The sequence below is a fragment of the Hyla sarda genome, chromosome 1, assembly GCF_029499605.1.
Source record: "Hyla sarda isolate aHylSar1 chromosome 1, aHylSar1.hap1, whole genome shotgun sequence".
Taxonomy (NCBI): domain Eukaryota; kingdom Metazoa; phylum Chordata; class Amphibia; order Anura; family Hylidae; genus Hyla; species Hyla sarda.
In genome coordinates, this window is record NC_079189.1 from 15,671,777 (window position 1) to 15,695,463 (window position 23,687).

The 23,687-nt window shown below is 43.1% G+C and overlaps 1 protein-coding gene and 1 long non-coding RNA gene across 2 annotated transcripts in view; one reads left to right on the forward strand and one right to left on the reverse strand.

The window, feature by feature from the left end:
* The window catches only part of SFXN5 (sideroflexin 5), a 296,507-nt gene extending 288,660 nt beyond the window's left edge, over positions 1-7,847 (forward strand). The window contains exon 14 of the mRNA XM_056552672.1: positions 3,531-7,847. Within this exon, the coding sequence (XP_056408647.1) occupies positions 3,531-3,608 (78 nt within the window). The 3' untranslated portion in view covers positions 3,609-7,847. The remainder of the gene's footprint in view (positions 1-3,530) is intronic.
* Positions 1-23,687, reverse strand: part of LOC130314364 (uncharacterized) — a 114,152-nt gene that overhangs the window by 67,208 nt on the left and 23,257 nt on the right. The window lies entirely within an intron of this gene.

Below are 23,687 nucleotides of genomic sequence, written 5' to 3' on the forward strand. Positions count from 1 at the left end.
GTAGCAGAAGGTCGAGGCAGGCAGCAAGGATCGTAGTCAGGGGCAACGGCAGGAGGTCGGGAACACGGGCTAGGAACAGACAAGGGAACGCTTTCACTAGGCACTAAGGCAACAAGATCCGGCAAGGGAGTGCAGGGGAAGTGAGGTAATATAGGGAAGTGCACAGGTGATCACACTAATTGGTAATTGGGAAGATTGGGCCAGGCACCAACATTGGTGCACTGGCCCTTTAAATTGCAGAGACCCGGCGCGCGCGCGCCCTAGGGAGCGGGGCCGCGCGCGCCGGGACAGGACCGACGGAGAGCGAGTCAGGTACGGGGACCGGGGTGCGCATCGCGAGCGGGCGCCACCCGCATCGCGAATCGCATCCCGGCTGGAGGCGGGACCGCAGCGCACCCGGTCAGTGGATCTGACCGGGGCGCTGCAGCAACGAGGATGAGGCGAGCGCTCCGGGGAGGAACGGGGACCCGGAGCGCTCGGCGTAACACTCACCAGCAGAATAGTGAGTACAGCTCTGGAGTATAATACAGGATATAACTCAGGATCAGTACAGGATCAGTAATGTAATGTATGTACAAAGTGACTCCACCAGCAGAACAGTGAGTACAGCTCTGGAGTATAATACATGATATAACTCAGGATCAGTACAGGATCAGTAATGTAATGTATGTACACAGTGACCTCACCAGCAGAATAGTGAGTACAGCTTTGGGATATAATACAGGATATAACTCAGGATCAGAAGAGGATAAGTAATGTAATGTATGTACACAGTGACCTCACCAGCAGAATAGTGAGTACAGCTCTGGAGTATAATACAGGATATAACTCAGGATCAGTACAGGATAAGTAATGTAATGTATGTACACAGTGATCTCACCAGCAGAATAGTGAGTACAGCTCTTGAGTCTAATACAGGATATAACTCAGGATCAGTACAGGATAAGTAATGTAATGTATGTACACAGTGACCTCACTAGCAGAATAGTGAGTACAGCTCTAGAGTATAATACAGGATATAATCAGGATCAGTACAGGATAAGTAATGTAATGTATGTACACAGTGACCTCACCAGCAGAATAGTGAGTACAGCTCTGGAGTATAATACAGGATATAACTCAGGATCAGTACAGGATAAGTAATGTAATGTATGTACACAGTGATCTCACCAGCAGAATAGTGAGTACAGCTCTGGAGTCTAATACAGGATATAACTCAGGATCAGTACAGGATAAGTAATGTAATGTATGTACACAGTGACCTCACCAGCAGAATAGTGAGTACAGCTCTAGAGTATAATACAGGATATAATCAGGATCAGTACAGGATAAGTAATGTAATGTATGTACACAGTGACCTCACCAGCAGAATAGTGAGTACAGCTCTGGAGTATAATACAGGATATAACTCAGGATCAGTACAGGATAAGTAATGTAATGTATGTACACAGTGACCTCACCAGCAGAATAGTGAGTACAGCTCTGGAGTATAATACAGGATATAACTCAGGATCAGTACAGGATAAGTAATGTAATGTATGTACACAGTGACCTCACCAGCAGAATAGTGAGTACAGCTCCGTAGTATAATACAGGATATAACTTGTTGATTATATCTATATATAGGTGTGAAATGGTATTCAGAAGGGAACATATATATATATATACTGTATACACCACTAGTGGATGAGCCTGCTGGGGTCATTATTTTAGGTCCCCTACATTTCTGTGATAATTCAGTATATGATTCCGTATAACAGGATCTCCTTCACTAACCTACCTGACATGCGTTTTATTTATGACAAGCTCACGTCAGTGCCATATGTTTACATGCACGGTTCACTGGGAACTTCTGCGCTCACTCCTGCATTATGGTGCGGTATCATAATTCTAATTAACTATAACACATTACCGCATTCTCTATCAAAACATTTCACAATAATAATTTATGCAGTAAGGTAAATAATGAAACTCCTTCAAGTCTATCCACGAGTACTGTTCTGTATACATACATGCCAGTTTATTCTATAGGATTGTCAGGGTAGTACTAATGGAATGACAGCTCCAACCATTGGTCCAGACGCATACACTCTTCCCCTCATAAGAATGGCAGGGTTCATCAGGGGACATAAGACAGGATCATATAAAACCCATAAATCATGACTTGTTTCTCCCACTAGAATAGTGGTGATCAGGGGAGATAAGAAAGGATCATATGAACTCATAATTCATAATGCATTTCTTCTCTAGCAGTGGCAAAGTTCATTAGGGAACCTGACTGGATCATATGAAACCCATACATTTTTACGCGTTTCTCCCCTAAGAATGGCAGGGTTACTCAGGGGACGTAAGTCAAGATCATATGAAATTGCTAAATCATGGTGGGGTTCATCAGGGGACATAAGACAAGATCATATAAAAACCCATAAATCATGATGTGTTTCTCCCCCAAGAATGGTGGCAATCAGGGGAGATAAGACAGGATCATACAATACCCATAAATCATGATGTGTTTCTCCCCCAAGAATGGTGGCAATCAGGGGAGATAAGACAGGATCATATAATACCCATAAATCTTGCCGTTTTTCTCCCCTAAGAATTGTCTTACGTCATTAGGGGACGTAAGACAAGATCATATGCAATTTCTAAATCATGGCAGGGTTCATCAGGGGACATAAGACAGGATCATATGAAACCCATAAATCATGACGTGTTTCTCCCACAAAAATGGCAAGGTTCATCATGGGACATAAGACATGATCATATCAAACGCATAAATCATATTCAATGACATGGTATAATAGAACCATACAAAAAGTGATCATTTTCAAAGGCTTAATAGCAAGGCCCGAAATTGGGCCGCTCACTCAGATACCCCAAGGTGATCAGATAGGATTGAGTTTAACTTTCCCTAGGGGAATTGTATAAACAATCATTTGATTGCTTATACGTTGCCATGCATCATGGCTAGTACAGACTGCTTATGAAAGCCCCTACATACATCCTTGGCCATCACAACAGATTGGCTCCCTGCCATCGCATCACATTGACAGCATTGGCGACAAAGATCCCTTCAGACTGGTATTAGCTGCAGCCCTCCCTAGCCCGCTCCATACTACCTTAACTTCAGGATCACATACATTTACATGATTGGTCATTAAGGGGTTACAAAGAACATAACTGCTTTCTTCCAAAAACAGCACCCCCTTCACCACAGGTTGTGAATGCTATTGCTTCCAATGGCCATTAGCATCCTTTATGGAATTGGCCAAACAAACTCCAGACCTCCTTGAGATTAGACAAAAAACAGACATAACTACAATAATGTAAAATTTGATCCTATATTTTATACATCATCTTTTGCTGTTTGTGCCTCAGTTTATAATGGTGAATTTCTCTACCTCCTTTTATTTTTAGAAATCGGCAAATATCAAGCAAATCAAATTTGAAACAAAAACCTAAAATTAGAACCTAAAATTCTTACATTTTATTTCTTTTAACCATTCCTTCATTTTTAATTTCTTTGACAGATTGAGACCTCAAAACTGGAGCCAGAAATCGCGATGAACACCGCCTCCCGGACGGTGGTCTACAACAAAGGATTGTAAGCCAAATCCAGTCTCCGCACCGAACAACGAAGAACCAACCGCGAAGAATAGTCTCCCTGCCCCCCTTCCCTGTCACTTACCATAGAGCAAGGAACAGACGAACACCTGAACTCTCCCTCGTCCTCAACAGCTGGGGAAAAATAACACATTTACACAACCAAGTCTCCGAGGTAGAAGAGTTACCGGATTCATGTCTTACCGTTGCTAAGGGGGACAAGAAATAGCACAATAATGTGGTACCAACAATTTTTTGTTAATCCATTAGATTACGAAAAAAATCTCATAAGATCACAATCACTGCATGAAAAGTGAATGATTCATCCAGTTAGCCTGCGAAACCTGATCCAGATCAGCGTCATTAACACAAAGACCGATGTCACACGACACAAGTGTCACCACTAGAAGACAACGCTCCATGAGTCTGACACCACACAATAACAAAAATCACATGGATCAAATACATAAAAATCATTAATTTAGTGTCACAATTTAGTTCGATATCAAGCACCAGTGTAACGTAGTCCTTTGTTGTCATGAGTTATGTAGGGCGTAACAAAGTCTTAGGACACGTTTACGCAATATTTCTGACAGTATTTGTTAGCCAACACATTAAAGGGGTATTCCGGCCCCTAAAAATATATGCTCCATCCTCTGTCTGATCGGAGGGGAAGGGGGTCCCAGCAATCGAATGGGAACCCAATACTTCCTGTTGAGTGGATTGATGGGTTGACTTGCGTTCTATTCAATGTCTATAGAAGCTTCCGGAGATAGCTCAGTGCCCCATACACAATGAATGCAGCGCTTGATAACCAACCGCACTATTCAATGTGGAGAGTCCTTCCGGTTCTAGAGATCGCTGGGGCTCCTAGGGGTTTTTATATTGCCATTATATACTATACTGTTTAACTAGATGCCGTTATAGTTCTTCGCGGTTTACATGCCACTCCCGGTTTTGGCTTACAAATACTGATGTACAATATTGGCTGAAATGGCTCCATGTGGGAAAATAGAGTTCTTTGTGCCCTTACTATTGCTGTGGGGTTTGTATTCCTTCAGATTTAGGATTAGATATATTCTAATACAAAATGAAATATTCTAATCGTCATAGGCATAACTTGATTTAAGGACTGAAACTTACAGGAACTTACTGAAACTTGTGTTCGAAGGGGTACTCCGGCTATGCAAAACGTATCCTCTTTATACAGGATAGGGGATAGGTGACTCCCCTTCATCTCCAGAACGGAGCTGTCTCTTAACTCTGGGGACTCCAGCCCCAACCTTCCGAGATGACCGATGTACTGCCTCAACCGGTGATTGGTGGAGTGGGCTTTCAATTCTGAGACCAGTTAGTTTCAGAAGGTGGGGGCTGTAGCACTTAGAGGTAAGAGGCCCAGTTCAAAAGATTACAGGGGGTCCAATCCCAAATCAGCAGGTTTGGCCAACTTTAATCTATTGGGTATGGCCAGCTTAAAGGGGTACTCCGCTGCTCAGCGTTTGGAACAAACTGTTCTGAACGCTGGAGCCGACGCCGGGAGCTTGTGACATCATAGCCCCGCTCCCTCATGACGTCACGCCCTGCCCCCTCAATGCAAGTCTATGGGAGGGGGCTTGACGCCCCCTCCCATAGACTTGCATTGAGGGGGTGGAGCGTGATGTCATGAGGAGGTGGGGCTATGATCTCGGCGTTGTACCCCTTTAAGTTTAAAGTGGCCAACCATTTCAGGTAGCCATCAATTCAACACTAATTTGAACAAGATGTGGCGAGAGCAGAAATTCACCAGGCACTGCAGTACTGCCTCATATAGCGGGATGAGATCACACCTGAAATAATTGGACCGCTGCTCTAAAGTCTCTTATAGCCGGGGGTGCTCACTATGCAATACAAGCGAACAGCAACCGGGTATGGTACCCGTACCCGGTTGCTCAACACTAATTTGGTCCACAGCTATCCCTCCTGATAGATGTGGACACCAGTTATTGGATCCTTTCCATTCTGCGAATAAACATATCATAGTAGGGACCTTCTAGGTGGAGCTCACAGGACGTCTTCTATCTGCGTGAAGTGTCCCCTTAGATCTCTGGTCACTTCGGTCTGAATTGTTCTTACATAAATAGATATTTACTAAAACTGCCTATATATTTAGTATATTATAGTTGAGCGAACACCACCACAAATAGTGTATGAAGCTCACTTCAGTTTCTAAGAAAATTATTTATAATTGTATTTAGAAAATAAAAAAAAAAGACAAAAACAAAACACAAAAAAAACTAAACTTCCTTCCACATGTGAATGATCATTTCCAAATGGAAGTTAAAGGGGTACTCCACTGCCCAGCATTCGGAACATTTAGTTCTGAATGCTGGGTTCATGCTGCGGGGGGGCTCGTGACATCACGGCCATGCCCCTCGGGACACCACGCCTCCTCAATGCAAGTCTAGGGGGGGGGGCATTGAGGGGGCGTAGCCATGACTTCACAACCCCCCGTAGCACGCACCCAGCGTTCGGAACTAAATGTTACGAACTCTGGGCAGTGGAGTACCCCTTTAACAAAGTATCTAAAATTAATTGTATGCTTAATATATCCTGTAATATAACCTATTAGTAGACGTGGCGCATTATAGGTAGCAGAATGGTATCATATAAGAGTCGGAAATGGTGGATGCCTCCTGCTGTAGATTGTGGCCTATAGCTTTAGATGAAATAGGCAGAAAAATGGAAGTCAAGGAGCCAATGTTTGAGCTTTCATCTTCATTTTTTGCCTTGTTTTCTAATATACCTCACTAGACTCGATCTCATAGGTTGGAGTTCATCATATTTGACCAGATTGTCGAACCATGTCCCACTTGGTTACATCTTTTTTCACTTAATCCTACCAGGCTGGATTAGTGAAAATCTAACTTGGGAAAGTCTTAGTTATTGCATCTTACCGTAAAGATCTCTACTCATCTAGGTGCTCAGCGTTTCTTCACATACGAGTTCACTTCACATGTCGATATATGTGTCTTAATATTACACTAGACTGGATCAACAACTAGTAACCAATAACAATAGGATAGAACTCCTGCACTCACCGTGATGTTGCTGTCTCTAGGCTTCCATTTATGATTCCAACGGAGGCGATGGCAGATACAACTGAGAGCGCTTAGAGCCGACCGCCGATGGTTTCACGCAGTTAGATGCGCTTCTTCTGGAATCTGCGGTTTCGCGCAGTTAGGTGCGCTTCTTCCGGCATCTGCAGTTTCGCGCAGTTAGATGCGCTTCTTTTGGCATCTTCGGTTTCGCGCAGTTAGATGCATTTCTTCCGGCATCTGCGGTTTCGTGCAGTTAGTTGTGCTTCTTCCGGCATCTTCGGTTTCACGCAGTTAGATGCGCTTCTTCCGGCCTCTAGGCCGGAAGAAGTGCATCTAACTGCGTGAAACCGCCGGCAGTCGCCTCTGAGAGCTCCCAGATGTATCTGCCGTCCCATCCGTGGGAATCTTCAATGGAAGCCTAGAGAGAGAGACAGCATCGTCGTGGTGAGTGCAGGAGTGCTATTTTATTGTTATTGGTTACTAGTTGTTGATTGGAGTTCTCCTAGCACCATCGCGGGTCTCATTTTCTCTTTGTGTCCACAGTCCACCTTCGTTGTACTCTCCTTCTGACATCATTGACTACAGTGGATTCTGCAGTGCATTGCTTATGTATGTATATACTAGACTGGATCCCTTCACATGTAGGTGGTCAATATGTCTTCATGTTACACTGGACGAGATCACTTCAGATTTAGATAGTCAATGTTTTTTTCACTTGTTTAATTATTTGTTATTGCAAATACAATGGCGTTAAGTGGCGTATCGATGATAAACCTAGATCATTGGTAATAAGTAGATGGGTATCACCCATAATCTTCTTAACCTAACTTGCTCTTGTCGTGTTCTCATGGAGAGCATAGTACTACTTATCAAGTGAACACTTAAATGGAACCTACTGTTATCTAGTTTGTGGGCGCAGTCACTTTTTCGTTAGCCATCTGTGGTCATCTACGATGGGTTGAGGACTGTTTTTGAAGAACGTTGAGTTTTATAGATGTGGGGAACTTTAACTTGATATTCCACACATCACAGGACATTGAAGCCATCAGGTTATAGTTGATGGAATCGTGGTGACGTTTTCTTCAAGTAATGTTTAGCTGAAAGGAAACTTTTTTTACATTTTCAGATTAAAGGGGTATTCTGGCTTTATACATCTTATCCCCTATACAAAGGATAGGGGATAAGATGTATGATCGCAGGGGTCCCGCCGCTGGAGACCCCCGTGATCTCGGTGCAGCCCCCGGCATTCTGTGCCGGGCGCTGCCTCTGAGACATGCTGGGGGCTGCACCAAGATCGCTGGGGTCCCCAGCGGCAGGACCCCTGCGATCATACATCTGATCACCCATCCTTTGGATAGGGCATAAGATGTATAAAGCTGGAATACCCATTTAATTATTATAATTGAGAAACTAGAGCTTGATGGATAAACTGTGAATCTAATGCTTGTAGAACAGTAAGATACACTGCTGAAATACTGAGGAAAAGAATATCTTGGAGTCACGTAAATGTGAACTTTTAACTGGGGGCCCTTGTCCGATTGAGGTGGAACTCAAGCCTTCATATAGTGTCCCAGTGACCAATGCTACAACCCAATACGATTAATGTCTCTCAGAGCTCCAGCCTTCACACATGAAGTTTTGTTACAGACATTGTCCCAACTATTGAAATGGGGCTTCCAGAAATCTGTGTGCTCACCGCCAGGCAGGTTTCGGTTGTAGAAATTTTTGTAACAAGTCTGCCAGATGTGACTATACCATGGTCATGACTTTAGTCATAGTGTTGCCATGTTCTGTTCTATTGTTTACATGCATATCGTCCTATAGCTTGAAAGTATGTGTAGTGCCATTTTGTTATATCATAGTGGTATAATAGGGAAAGCACAATGAAACTGGGGACTAGAGTTCATCTAGTTCAACCTATATCCCTAATGAGTCCCTACTAAGGTCAGGGGTCCCTCAACCTTTTTGGACTTTGTGAGCCCCATTCAACATTAAGTAATGGTCGGGAGCCACATTCAACTTAAAAATGGAGGAATTATATACTAGAAATCATGAATTTACCAATTAAAATATTACACTAGTATTACACCGTTCAGGTTGTCATGGCTTGGTAGATAGAATATATCAGCAATAATGTAAATTTCCAGTGCATTTAATCGTAAAGTAGGACTTCTATGGTGAGCCACACAGCATGGGAGCCACTGGTTGAAGACCACTGTGTTAAGGTGCCCATACACATTAGATTAAATATGAAAATGGATGGCTTCAATCTAAAATGATAATTTGTTCAGTGAAATTTTACAGCAAACAATTATTGGCCAAACGCTACCAATCTCACCGGGCCAATGAAGGTTTGGCTCAGCCAATAGCAATCTCTCTTGATCTCACCATATCCATGAATGCTTATCACAGCCAACATCTATCTCTCCTGATTTCACCATGTCCATGAACGATCATCACAGCCAACATCTATCTCTCCTGATCTCACCATGTCCATGAACTTTCATCACAGCCAACATCTATCTCTCCTGATCTCACCATGTCCATGAACTTTCATCACAGCCAACATCTATCTCTCCTGATCTCACCATGTCCATGAACTTTCATCACAGCCAACATCTATCTCTCCTGATCTCACCATGTCCATGAACGATCATCACAGCCAACATCTATCTCTCCTGATCTCACCATGTCCATGAACAATCATCACAGCCAACATCTATCTCTCCTGATCTCACCATGTCCATGAACTTTCATCACAGCCAACATCTATCTCTCCTGATCTCACCTTGTCCATGAACGATCATCACAGCCAACATCTATCTCTCCTGATCTCACCATGTCCATGAACGATCATCACAGCCAACATCTATCTCTCCTGATCTCACCATGTCCATGAACGATCATCACAGCCAACATCTATCTCTCCTGATCTCACCATGTCCATGAACTTTCATCACAGCCAACATCTATCTCTCCTGATCTCACCTTGTCCATGAACGATCATCACAGCCAACATCTATCTCTCCTGATCTCACCATGTCCATGAACGATCATCACAGCCAACATCTATCTCTCCTGATCTCACCATGTCCATGAATGATCATCTCAGCCAACATTTATCTCTCCTGATCTCACCATGTCCATGAACGATCATCACAGCCAACATCTATCTCTCCTGATCTCACCATGTCCATGAACGATCATCACAGCCAACATCTATCTCTCCTGATCTCACCATGTCCATGAATGCTCATCACAACCAACATCTATCTCTCCTGATCTCACCATGTCCATGAACGATCATCACAGCCAACATCTATCTCTCCTGATCTCACCATGTCCATGAACGATCATCACAGCCAACATCTATCTCTCCTGATCTCACCATGTCCATGAATGCTCATCACAACCAACATCTATCTCTCCTGATCTCACCATGTCCATGAACGATCATCACAGCCAACATCTATCTCTCCTGATCTCACCATGTCCATGAACGATCATCACAACCAACATCTATCTCTCCTGATCTCACCATGTCCATGAACTCTCATCACAGCCAACATTTATCTCTCCTGATCTCACCATGTCCACGAACGATCATCACAGCCAACATTTATCTCTCATGATCTCACCATGTCCATGAATGATCATCACAGCCAACATCTATCTCTCCTGATCTCACCATGTCCATGAACGATCATCACAGCCAACATCTATCTCTCCTGATCTCACCATGTCCATGAACTTTCATCACAGCCAACATCTATCTCTCCTGATCTCACCATGTCCATGAACTTTCATCACAACCAACATCTATCTCTCCTGATCTCACCATGTCCATGAACTCTCATCACAGCCAACATCTGTCTCTCCTGATCTCACCATGTCCATGAACTCTCATCACAGCCAATATCTATCTCTACTGATCTAACCATGCGATAAATGCACGCTCGGCCGACAGGTTTCTTTCCTGTTCACCCTATACACATGAACATTTGCCTTGGCCGGAGCATTCAGGAGTTCTTAACAGGGAGAAGGGGGTAAACAGCTTGACACAGATCTGGTGGTTGCTTTTCTATCTGAAAACAAAAGAATCAGGCAGAACCTTCTATTCCCCCACAAGATCTTTTGGGGAATAAATTCAGGAGGGCACATGTACAATTAAATGTCGGCCAGTCATGCCAAAATCATCTGGTTTTAGATGGCTTTTCACTAACGTGTATGGACGCCTTTAGCCAACTGATGACAGGCTTTCTTCTTCTGGAAAGAAGTTGACTGTGTTTGAAACTTTTGACCAATAGATGGATAAGAGAAAATATTTTTTGTCCATGTACAGTCTTTAAGGAAAGAATGTTATCAGAGAGTTCACAAAGAGAGCATCAGTCCTTTGCCTGGTGTCATTGAGCATATATGGTCCATGTGAAGTACTGTAGTGGCCAACATGGACCTAGATGGACATGGCTGTTTCTACAAAACGATTGTTTACCTGACGATCATATTTTTTCTTAACTGTTCAACTATCTTCCTACTTTAGTGTTCCGTGTTACCTTCAGAGGGTTTCTCTCGCAGTTGAACAGCCACAGATGATATAATATAGGAAAAGTAATTGGTTCCCTAAAGGTATGGGGGATAAGTGATGACAGCTTTGTGCACATTCCATTAATTGCTAATGAATTATTCTGCCCTGTGTAATGAGGCAGAGAGTCTGAAAACAAGAGAGCTCAGGCCCCGGCCCACCACCACTGACTGTAGGCCAGGGAATAGAGTGTGGCTGATAATGACATTACACCCATGTGTTATAATTAGAGAACCGGTCCATGAACCGCACGTAATTGATTCTTAGTGCAATAATGAATGGAAAACAAGTAGGAGAGGGCAAGCGATATGCGAGTATGATAATACGGAGTCATGTTACATCATACGGCCCAGCATCCTCTGGGATATCACACAGATCTACGGTGTAATACACTTTGGTGGGGTTATTCTAGTCCCTTCAGTTCTCACAATTCGTAATGGGCCTTAAAGGGTACCTTTCATCAAAATTTTTCCAATTTTTTTAAAATATATTATAGATTAATGTATGCAGAATAACTTTCCAATAGCATGTTATCAAAAAATATGCTTCTTTCTATTAAATTTTCCACTTTGAAAAAAATGACCACTAGGGGTCTCCCTACAAGTCCTCTTTTTATAGATTTCAGACTCATGCTGGAGTCCTAAATCTCAGACTGCAGCCGGGACACAGACAAGCTCAGCACTACTCCCTGGGAGCAGTGCTGAGCTTGTCTGTGTCCCGGTTGCAGTCTGAGATTTAGGACTCCAGCATGAGTCTGAAATCTATAAAAAGGGCTTGCGGACAGGATTGGTAGGGAGACCCCTAGAGGTCATTTTTTCAAAGTGGAAGATTAAATAGAAAGAAGCATATTTTTTTAATAACAAGCTATTGGAAAGTTATTCGGCATGTATTAATCTATAATGTGTCAAAAGTTTTTTTGATGAAAGATACCCTTTAAACTGAAAAAAAAAACATTTGGCTAAAATTTTATCCCCTGGCATAATGTATTATTTTTTTTTTTTCGTTCTAAGCTGAATTATGTCTACCGCTGCCAGAGGAGAAATGGCTGCACACGTCTTTAGCCAAGAAACTTTGGCCCTACCTTTATCCATTACCATGTGTTTCATTGAGTGCACGTACATGTATTCCCAGTCTCCGCCTTGGACCCAAGTTCTCCAAATTTCCGAGGTTGCAGTTGTAAATACCTGACCACTGATCGACCTAGTTATTGCCATATTACGACAGGTACTACGCCCTGCTGCGCGGCAGAACTTCTTGTCCCGTCTTCGCTGTTGCTTGTTGCACTACAATCAATATCGACATGTGAGGGATTTAGATGAGGTGCTGAACGCATAAGAGGATTAAGTACCACTGTTTATATAACTGGAACTAACACAATACTGTAGTGTCTTATCACAGAAGTATTAGCCTGTTTCTACCTACACTAACAGTGCCCAATAGTCAATGTTGGCAGCCATTTTGTTCTCAGGTGAAAACGTTAAGCCTATAACTCCACACCACTTTGTCTTTGCTCTTCAGATTGGTCTACTTTTTTGTTTTTATTTTATTTTTTTTCTATTTCTCTTCATTGCCCTATGTAAATCCTGTTTTTTATTTATTTTTTTAATATATGAATGATGTCCTTTAAAAGGGGTACTCCACTGTTCAGCGTTTGGAACAAACTGTTCCGAACGATGGAGCCGGCGGAGACGGGAGCTTGTGATGTCATAGCCCCGCCGCCTCATGATGTCACGCCCCGTCCCCTCAATACAAGTGTATGGGAGGGGGCGTGACAGCGTCACGCCCCCTCCCATACACTTGCATTGAGGGGGCAGGGCTATGACGTCACAAGCTCCCGGCTCCAGCGTTCGGAACAGTTTGTTCCAAACGCTGAGCAGTGGAGAACCCCTTTAAATACTAAATGTGAGGAATGAGAGAAAGTCCAGAAGAAGGAAGCCCCCACTTTCTGGATGCCTTTGGACCGTCCATCTTTATCTAGAGTTGGGGGCTTTTAGGATTTTCCAATGAAGCTGGCTATATAGAATAGATACCTATCCTAGACCTCCGGTCTCCAAAAGGTGTCCCTTTAGATGTTGCAAAACTAAAACCTCCAAAATGCCTGTACAGTCTATGACCACTGTCCTAGACTACCAATTTCAGTAGGAGACAGGTAGATCAGCTCACCAGATAGGCGACTATTCCACAGCACGGCAGGCGTATGGCTACACCAAACAATAGAAATAAGAACGGGTTTCCAGCGTGGAACATGCAGAAATATCCTTTATTGAGTAAAATTGGAAACACAGGAACGGGAGGACATGAGGCGTTTCAGGCGTGAATTGCTCTTGATTTACTCAGTGTGAACATAGCCTAAAGGGAGTGATCAGGCATGTTGAATTGCAGCTGCCCAATCCTTTGCTTTTACGGAGGTAAGCCTCTGTCTTCTTTATTCCCATTGGGAATGCAGATGGGGGGGGGGGATTGGGAGATAGCTCACGGTCTAAAAAGCATATATAAAAAGAATTTTTCGCAAAAAGCCCAAAAACAACAACAACAACAAAAAACGCAAATAATACATCTCCCCCCATTGTATTCTGTGTTCTCAATTTAGTATTGTCAGGTAAACTGTTCTATATGGACCGTCCATTTTGAACACCACCGTGCCATAAAGAAAATAACATTTATCAACGTTTGACACCAGAAAACTGTAGCTTAGCAAAGTCGAAAATTTTTGACTTTTGTGACTTTTCCAGTGTTTCGCTCAGAAATTGAGAGTGTTATACAAAAATCGGCTACTTTTTACACCAGTGTTACGGTATTGAGCATTGGTAAATTCTCCCTATTCTACAATGTTACCACCACGCCTGGAGGACGTCCATTTGGTTGTCCATATGAGTTTCCGGAAAGTACGATAACATTACGTTAAGGCAAATCTCCTACAAATGTAGCTTAAAGGGGTACTCCGCTGCTTAGCGTTTGAAACAAAATGTTACAAACGATTAGAGCTGGCGCTGGGAGCTCGTGATGTCATAGCCCCGCCCCTTATGATGTCACGCCTCGCCCCCTCAATGCAAGTCTATGAGAGGGGGCGTGACGGATGTCACGCCCCCTCCCATAGACTTGCATTGAGGGGGCGGGGTGTGACATCATGAAGGGGCGGGGCTATGACATCACGAGCTCCCAGCGCCAGCTCTAATCGTTTGTAACATTTTGTTTCAAACGCTAAGCAGCGGAGTACCCCTTTAAAGGCCAACATTCTGTGCTGGTGAGTTTCCTAAAAATATCTTTATGGTGAAGCCATGTTTTTCTAATACATTATCATCTGGACAGACAGTTTAAGGGAACCCATCATGTTAAATAAATACAGTCCCCATGTTATAGAGTAGAAGGAGCTGAGCAGATTGATATATAGCTTTGTGGGAAAAGATTCAGTGTCTTAGGAGTCCGGGTGGCGGCCCTGTCAGTGATTGGCTGCCAGTGTAGGACCACCCACTGGACTCCTAAGGCAGTAGGAAAGGTTTGAAGGATAAAATTACGACTTACACCAAATCTTTTCCTATAAACTATATATATCAATCTCCTCAGCTCCTTCTGCTCCATAACATACTTCGGGAGGATCAGCCAGACTTTACAATGTGACGGACAGAATGTTATCATTTACCTTTTTTAAATGTATAAAAAAAAAGCTCAAATCTCAGCGCTGTAAAGATGAAATTATTCAGCACAGATTTTTTGGGTGTCTTCGGTTTTGCTTATTATCCCTAGTCATGTTTTAAAGGGGCACTCCACCCCTAGACATCTTATCCCCTATCCAAATGTCTGATCGCGGGGGGGTCCCGCCAATATAGCATGCAGCACCCACCTGTATCTGCTTCTGGCAGCGCTGGAGGTTCTGGCTCCCGACCACAGGAACGGAAGATCGTGATGTTACGACTCCGCCCCCATGTGATGTCACGCGCCGCCCCCTTCAATGCAAGTCTATGGGAGGGGGCGTGACAGCTGTCACGCCCCCTCCCATAGGCTTGCATTGACGGTGCGGAGCGTGACATCACACGGGGGCTGAGCCGTGACGTCACGGTAATCAGACCCGGAGCGAACACGCTCCGGGGACTGATTTTAACGGGGTGCGGCGTGCAAGATCACAGGGGTCCCCAGCGGCAGGACCCCCCACGATCAGGCATCTTATCCCCTATCCTTTGGATAGGGGATAAGATGTCTAAGTGCCGGAGTATCCCTTTAAGGCCCTTTTATGGGTTGAACATTGATTAAAAGCTACCTATAGGTGGCACTAGAGAGAGAGTTTTCTTCTTGTTGTAGGAGAGCTCATTTGCATACTTGTTTTCCCATAAGCCATTGTCATCGTCTCCATTAACCAGTTGGATTTTTCCTCCTTGAGAAAAGTGCCCCCTAGGACAATAACAGAAGTATTGTAGAAATACAGTATATATCCTAGTGGGGTTATTGGTTTCGAGGAAATATATAGGGTTGTCTATTACCTGTATTATTTTGTGTACGTGACTATGAGTGGAGGGCATAAAATGGCAGCCATCAGTCATTTTAAGACTTATCCTTGTGCCAAAAATCTAGAGTTAGGCTTGGACCAGAGGGACGTATATAAGAGATTTCTATCATAAAGGTACATCACATTAAAGGTACATCAATACTTCTTCAGGACATTTGCCATTTTAGAGAAATGACTAGGAAGGAACCGGTCTAATGTCGCGCCAATGATGGAAGTTTGGCGTCTCTTACAGCGGGCACCTGCACGCACCTTATAGTCTACTTTGTGTGGCAAGCAGAAATGTTATGTCTTCCAATTGACAAGCACATATACCTCTCAGATATAAAGCAACTTTTTATCTTTCACAAATGTAACACTGAAATAATATATAGAATAATAAAGAACATGCATTAACTTGACCGCGGCTCTTGGCGTCTTTCTTCCTTCTCTCTGGAATTATTGGTTACGCTGGATTCTTACTACGTATTTATGTCTTCTTGGTGCATAATCACTAAAACAAGTCTGTGGAGCATAGAGAGGCAGCATAGAGTATTGTGACATCACGACTCCGCCCCCTGTGTGATGTCATGCCCCGCCCCCGCTATGCAAGTCTATGGGAGGGGGCGTGACTGCCGTCACGCCCCCTCCCATAGACTTGCATAGCGGGGTCGGGGCGTGACATCACACAGGGGGTGGAGTCGTGACGTCACGATACTCCGGCCCCGTGGTCGGCACCCGGTAGTTTGTGAGCAGGCAGCGCGGCGTGCAGCTCAAAGAAGTGTGTGCCGAATGCAAGATTGTGGGGATCCTTGCGGTCAGACATCTTATCCCCTATCCTTTGGATAGGGGATAAGATGTCTTAGGGCCTGAGTACCCCTTTAACAGGTGTCCTCTTCAGAACCTCTTCAGAAAATTATTTGACCCCCTGCTGATTTTGTACGTTTGCCGACTGGCAAAGAAATGATCAGTCTATAATTTTAATGGCCATTGGATCAGTGAATGACAAAATGATTCAGATGTTCAGTGGTAAACTTCAGACTTCATTGTACATGGGCTTTCTTGAGCAGGGGGACCTTGTGGACACTGCAGGATTTCAGTCCTTTACAGTGTGGTGTGTTGCCAATTGTATTATTGGTGACTATTGTCCCAGCTGCCTTGAGATCACTGACAAGATCTTCCTGTGTAGTTCTGGGCTGATTCCTCATTGTTCTCATGATCATTGAAACTCCACGAGTGGGGATCTTACATGGAGCTTGAGGGAGATTGATGGTTATTTTATGTTTCTTCCATTTGGGAATAATGGCACCAACTATGGTAAGCTTCTCACCAAGCTGCTTGGCGATGGTCTTGTAGCCCATTCCGGCCTTGTGTAGTCTACAATCTTGTCCCTGACATCCTTGGACATCTCTTTGGTCTTGGCCATGGAGGAGAGTTTGGAATCTGACGATGGCTTCTGTGGACAGTTGTCTATTATACAGGTAACAAGCTGAAATGAGTAATGTTCCCTTTAAGAGAGTGCTCCTAATCTCAGCACAATACCTGTATAAAAGACACATGAGAGCCAGAAATCTTGGGATCAAATACTTATTTCACTGAGTAAAATGCAAATCAATAAATAGCTTATTGATTGATGCGTTTGTCGGTGGGCAAATGTACAAAATCATCAGGGGATCAAATAATTTTTTCCTTCACTGTAGATGTATATATACACTAATATGGTGGTCACCGAAACATAACCCACATGGGGCAAAACAAAGTGGACTAGCACGCAGTGCCGAATAAACACTTTTTTATTTTTTACTTAAAATACCTTTATTTACAGTCAATGTTTAAATCACAAACACACTAGATACGAAGTCATAGCACAAAATATAATAAATATATGTAAGAAAAAAAGAAGGGGGCAGATCACAGCCAGTAGACAAATGTCTCATAGCTCATAGGGGATATATACACCCTGTACCAAATTATTATGCACATGATATTTAAGTGTCACAAAGATTAAATATTTAGTTTTTCAATTTAACTCATGGATGGCATTGTGTCTCAGGGATCTTTTGATCACTGAAAACAATCTCGGACACTTGTGATAATTAGATTGCCAGGTGAGCCCAATTTAAGGAAAAACTACTAAAGGGGGGTGTTCCACATTATTAAGCAGACACCATTTCTAAGCAATATGGGAAGAAAAAGGATCTCTCTGCTGCCGAAAAGAGTGAAATAGTTCAATGCCTTGGACGAAAACTTAAGCATGATCATCGCACTATTAAGAGATTTGTGGCTGATTCAGAGCACAGACGGGTTCATGCAGATAAAGGCGGAAGATTTCTGCCACATCCATGCATCGGATGAAGAAAGCAGCTGCTAAAATACCATTACATAGCAGCAAACAGATATTTGAAGCTGCTGGTGCCTCTGGAGTCCCATGGACATCAAGGTGTAGAGTCCTCCAGAGTCTTGCAACTGTACATAAACCTTCTTATCGGCCACCACTGACCAATGCTCACAAGCAAAAACGGCTGCATTGGGCAGAAAAATACATGAAGACTAATTTCCAAACAGTCCTCTTCACTGTTGAGTGCCATGCAATCCTGGATGGTCCAGATGGATAGAGTAGTGGATGGTTGGTGGACAACCAACCTGTTCCAACAAGGCTGCAATGTCAGCAAGGCGGTGGTGGAGTCATGTTTTGGGCCGGAATCGTGGAAAGAGAGCTTGTCGGCCCCTTTAGGGTCCCCAAAGGTGTAAAGATGACCTCTGCAAAGTATGTGGAGTTTCTGACTGACCACTTTCTTTCCTGGTACAGAAGGAAGAACTATGTTTTCTGTTATGAAATCATCATGACAATGCACCATCTCATGCTGCAGAGAATACCTCTGCATCAATGACTGCTATGGGGATAAAAGGAGAGAAAGTCATGGTGTGGCCTCCATCCTCCCTGATCTCAGTCCTATTGAGAACCTTTGGAGCATCCTCAAGCAAAAGATCTATGAGGGTGGGAGGCAGTTTACATCCCAACAGCAGCTCTGGGAGGCTATTCTGACATCTTGCAAACAAATTCAAGCAGAAACTGTCCAAAAACTCAATGGATGTAAGACTGCTCTCAAATAAGGTGTCCTATGTTAAAATGTAAGGTGACCTGTTAAAATTTTTAAAAAGTTAAAATGTTGTTAAAAGTTTGAGTGAAATAGCTTTTGATTTCAGTAAATGCTGCAAACACAACAAATTACAAAAAATCTATTTTCAGTTCTTTACAACCTATAAAGTGTTTTGAAACTTACTGTGCGTAACAATTTGGAACAGTGCATTGTAAGTTTTTATGTTTAAAAAAAATCCTGTTATCATTAGGAGGTTTGTTCAATAAAATTTGAATTGTACCCTAAATAGTTGATAACATGAGAACTGACTGTTATTTACATCAATTATTTAGGTAAATGAGAAAAACATCATTTGCATAATAATTTGGAACAGGGTGTAATAGATGATAGGAAGCATGGGGGAATCCAAATCTGGGGCCAATTCGCGGTATTAGATGCAAAGAGGAAGAGATAATGTCTCCACCTTCCAATCGATGTACAAAATAAATCTAATGTGTATTATGACATCCTTAAAAGCAGAAAAAAAAAACTTGTTTAATGCCTAAAAAAATATTTAAATGAAACTCCGACGCATTTCACACTGTTAACAGTTCTTCTTCATCGCATCGATTTCATGGTCATGAATAAGAGCTGTTAACCATTCGAAAAGCGTTATCGACCATAATAAATAGTTTACACACACTACATAGCACAGTAGTTCATCTAGACGTTGCACCTCTGCACTACATCGACAATCTAATAAAACATCACATGTCAATGGAAAAAAAGACAACAGGCAAATGATGAGGAATGGGGAAAGGAATCAAAGACAGACACAAGTTCTCTTCTATCTCCATGGCCAGACTGTCCATGACTAACGTGATTCTGAGCGTGCTGTGGACCAGCCTACAGACATCTTGTCCGAATTTCGTGGCATGCCACAAAGCGTCCTTATAACAGTCCACAAGATACCAGGCCTTCTGCATAGCCCAAACCATGTTATCCCCATGAAATAGTCCATAAGGCACTGAGTGGGTAAGGGCCTAAAGCCAATCTTTTACTGGCCCTGGAGGATGTTTTTCTACTCTTCTGAGCTAAGTAAGGTAAGTCTTCTAGGAACCTTAAAAATGGTGCTTAAAGGGGTACTCCACTGCTCAGCGTTTGGAACAAACTGTTCCGAACACTGGAGCCGGCGCTGGGAGCTTGTGACGCCATAGCCCCGCCTCCCCCCCATGATGTCACACCCCGCCCCTCAATGCAAGTCTATGGGAGGGGGCGTGACAGCAGTGACATGCCCCCTCCCATAGACTTGCATTGAGGGGGTGGGGCTTGATGTCATGGGGCGGAGATATTATGTCACGAGCTCCCGGCTCCAGCGTTCGTAACAGTTTGTTCCAAACACTTTTTTTTTATTTTTTTAAATCAACTGGTGCCAGAAAGTTATGCAGATTTGTAAATGACTTCTATTAAAAAATCTTAATCCTTCCAGTACTTTTCAGCTGCTGTATACTACAGAGGAAATTGTGTAGTTCTTTCCAGTCTGACCACAGTGCTCTCTGCTGTCCATGTCAGGAACTGTCCAGAGCAGGAGAGGTTTGCTATGGGGATTTGCTCCTACTCTGGACAGTTCCTGATATACACAGAAGTGTCAGCAGAGAGCACTGTGGTCAGACTGGAATGAACTATACAACTTCCTGTGGAGCATACAGCAGCTGATAAGTACTGGAAGGGTTAAGATTTTTAAATCGAAGTCATTTACAAATCCGTTTAACTTTCTGGCACCAGTTGATAAAAAAAAAAAAAAAAAGTTTTCCACCGGAGTACCCCTTTAAAGTAGTTGGTATCTTCAATTGTCCCTTATTTCAAGGGAATTTACTTAATGAAGTATCATGTAAGAAAACGTGTAAGAAGTATCATGTAAGAAAAAAAGATAAGTTTTAGGTCGCGGGGGGTTCTATCGCTGCCCCCCACCCCCTGCCGCTGTGAAGGAGAGCCGGGCTCCAAACAGGAGATCGCAGGGGTCCCCAGCGTTCGGACCCCCCTGACCTGAAACTTATCCCCTTCGGATAGGGGATAAGTTTTCTTACATAATACTTCAACTTTAAAGAACTTGTCCTTGCATAGGTGTTGCCCTTAGTGGAAAGCGATCCCAGGACTCTGCCGGGTGCCAACCACGGGGCCAGAGTATCGTGACATCCCGACTCCGCCCCCTTGTGACATCACGCCCTGCCCCCGCTATGCAAGTCTATGGGAGGGGGCGTGACGTCCGTCACGCCCCCTCCCATAGACTTGCATAGCGGGGGCGGGGCGTGATGTTACACGAGGGCAGAGTGGGGACGTCACGATACTCCGGCCCCGTGGTCGGCATCCGGTGCACCCGTCTAATGAGAAATTCTGTGTCTTGACAAGTTCTGTGTCCTGATCAGCTGATAAAGTGCTGAATCAGCAGAGCTGCCAGCACAGACACTGTGATTGCACTGTGATTGGTTGATGGGAGGGTGTGTCTGCTCACTGCACAGATCACATTGTTTTGCAGCCTCTAGACAAGCCTAGACAAGCATGGACACAGATTTTTGCAAACCCTAATCCCCTTATGTATTCAGACTGGACACACATCTTTTCAAGTGCAATCACAGTGTCTGTGCTGGCAGCTCTGCTGACTCAGCACTTTCATCAGCTAATCGGGACACAGAACTTGTCAAGACACAGAATTTCTCATTACAGACATCTTATCCCTTACCCTTTGGATAGGGGATAAGATGTCTTAGGGCCGGAGTACCCCTATAACACTGTTGCCTTGAGTCCTGGGATCAATTCCCACCAAGGGCAAGGCCTACAAGGAGTTTGTATGTTCTCCCCAGGTTTGGATGTATACTGGCTTTAGTCTTGGCCGGCAAGGCATTCACAAGATGTATAGGACACTATGCATAGCTCTGGGTCAGTACCGTCCTTCATCAAAAGGGGCACAGGGTGTGACAGGAGGCTTATGAGGTGGAGGATTTTAGATTCCTTTTTTTGTACTAAGCCCAAAGGGAAAGGCCACAACCCCGGAACCAGTACTTCAGGAAATAGTCCTGCCAAGCATTCCAAACCGACTTCCTTCAAATGTTTTTCCGTGACTATTGGTGGTCTGGCCATGACCAATGATAAATTGCGTACCTCCTCTATTAAAGGGATACTCCAATGGAAAACAATTTTTTTCATATCAACTGGCTCCAGAAAGTTAAAAAAAAATTGTAAATTACTTCTATTAAAAAAAATCTCAATCCTTCCAGTACTTATCAGCTGCTTTATGCTCCGCAGAAAGTTGTGTGGTTCTTTTTTGTCTGACCACAGTGCTCTCTGCTGACACCTCTGTCCATGTCAGGAACTGTCCAGAGTACAAGCCAGTCCCCATAGCAAACCTATACTGCTCTGAACAGTTCCTGACATGGACAGAGGTGTCAGCAGAGAGCACTGTGGTCAGACGGAAAAGAACTATACAACTTCCTGTGGAGCATAGAACAGCTGATAAGTACTGGAAGGGTTAAGATTTTGTTTAATAAAAGTCATTTACAAATCTGTTTAAAGGGGTACTCAGGTGGAAAACTTTATTTTTTTTTATTAACTGGTGCCAGAAAGTTAAACAGATTTGTAAATTATTTCTATTAAAAAATCTTAATCCTTCCAGTACTTATTAGCTGCTGAATACTACAGCGGAAATTCTTTTCTTTTTGGAACACAGAGCTCTCTGCCGACATCACGAGCACAGTGCTCTCTGCTGACACCTCTGTCCATTGTAGGAACTGTCCAGAGCAGCATATGTTTGCTATGGGGATTTTCTCCTACTCTGGACAGTTCCTAAAATGGACAGAGATGTCAGCAGAGAGCACTGTGCTCGTGATGTCAACAGAAAGCTCTGGGTTCCAAAAAGAAAAGAATTTCCTCTGTAGTATTCAGCAGCTAATAAGTACTGGAAGGATTAAGATTTTTTAATAGAAGTAATTTACAAATCTTTTTAACTTTCTGGCAGCAGTTGATTTAAAAAAATACAAAGTTTTTCACTGGAGTACCCCTTTAACTTTCTGGCACCAGTTAATTTGAAAAAAAAATTGTTTTCTATCTAAGTAGAAAACAAATGTTTTCAAATCAACTGGTGCCAGAAAGTTAAACAGATTTGTAAATTACTTCTATTAAAAAAAATCTCAATCCTTCCAGTACTCATCAGCTGCTTTATGCTCCGCAGAAAGTTGTGTGGTTCTTTGCTGTCTGACCACAGTGCTCTCTGCTGACACCTCTGTCCATGTCAGAAACTGTCCAGAGTACAAGCCAGTCCCCATAGCAAGCCTTTACTGCTCTGAACAGTTCCTGACATGGACAGAGGTGTCAGCAGAGAGCACTGTGTTCAGACGGAAAAGAACTACACAACTTCCTGTGGAGCATAGAACAGCTGATAAGTACTGGAAGGGTTAAGATTTTTTTTTATTAAAAGTCATTTACAAATCTGTTTAACCCCTTAAGGACTCAGCCCATTTTGGCCTTAAGGACTCAGACAATTTAATTTTTACGTTTTCATTTTTTCCTCCTCGCCTTCTAAAAATCATAACTCTTTTATATTTTCATCCACAGACTAGTATGAGGGCTTGTTTTTTGCGCGACCAGTTGTCCTTTGTAATGACATCACTCATTATATCATAAAATGTATGGCGCAACCAAAAAACACTATTTTTGTGGGGAAATTAAAACGAAAAACGCAATTTTGCTAATTTTGGAAGGTTTTGTTTTCACGCCGTACAATTTATGGCAAAAATGACATGTGTTCTTTATTCTGAGGGTCAATACGATTAAAATGATACCCATTATTATATACTTTTATATTATTGTTGCGC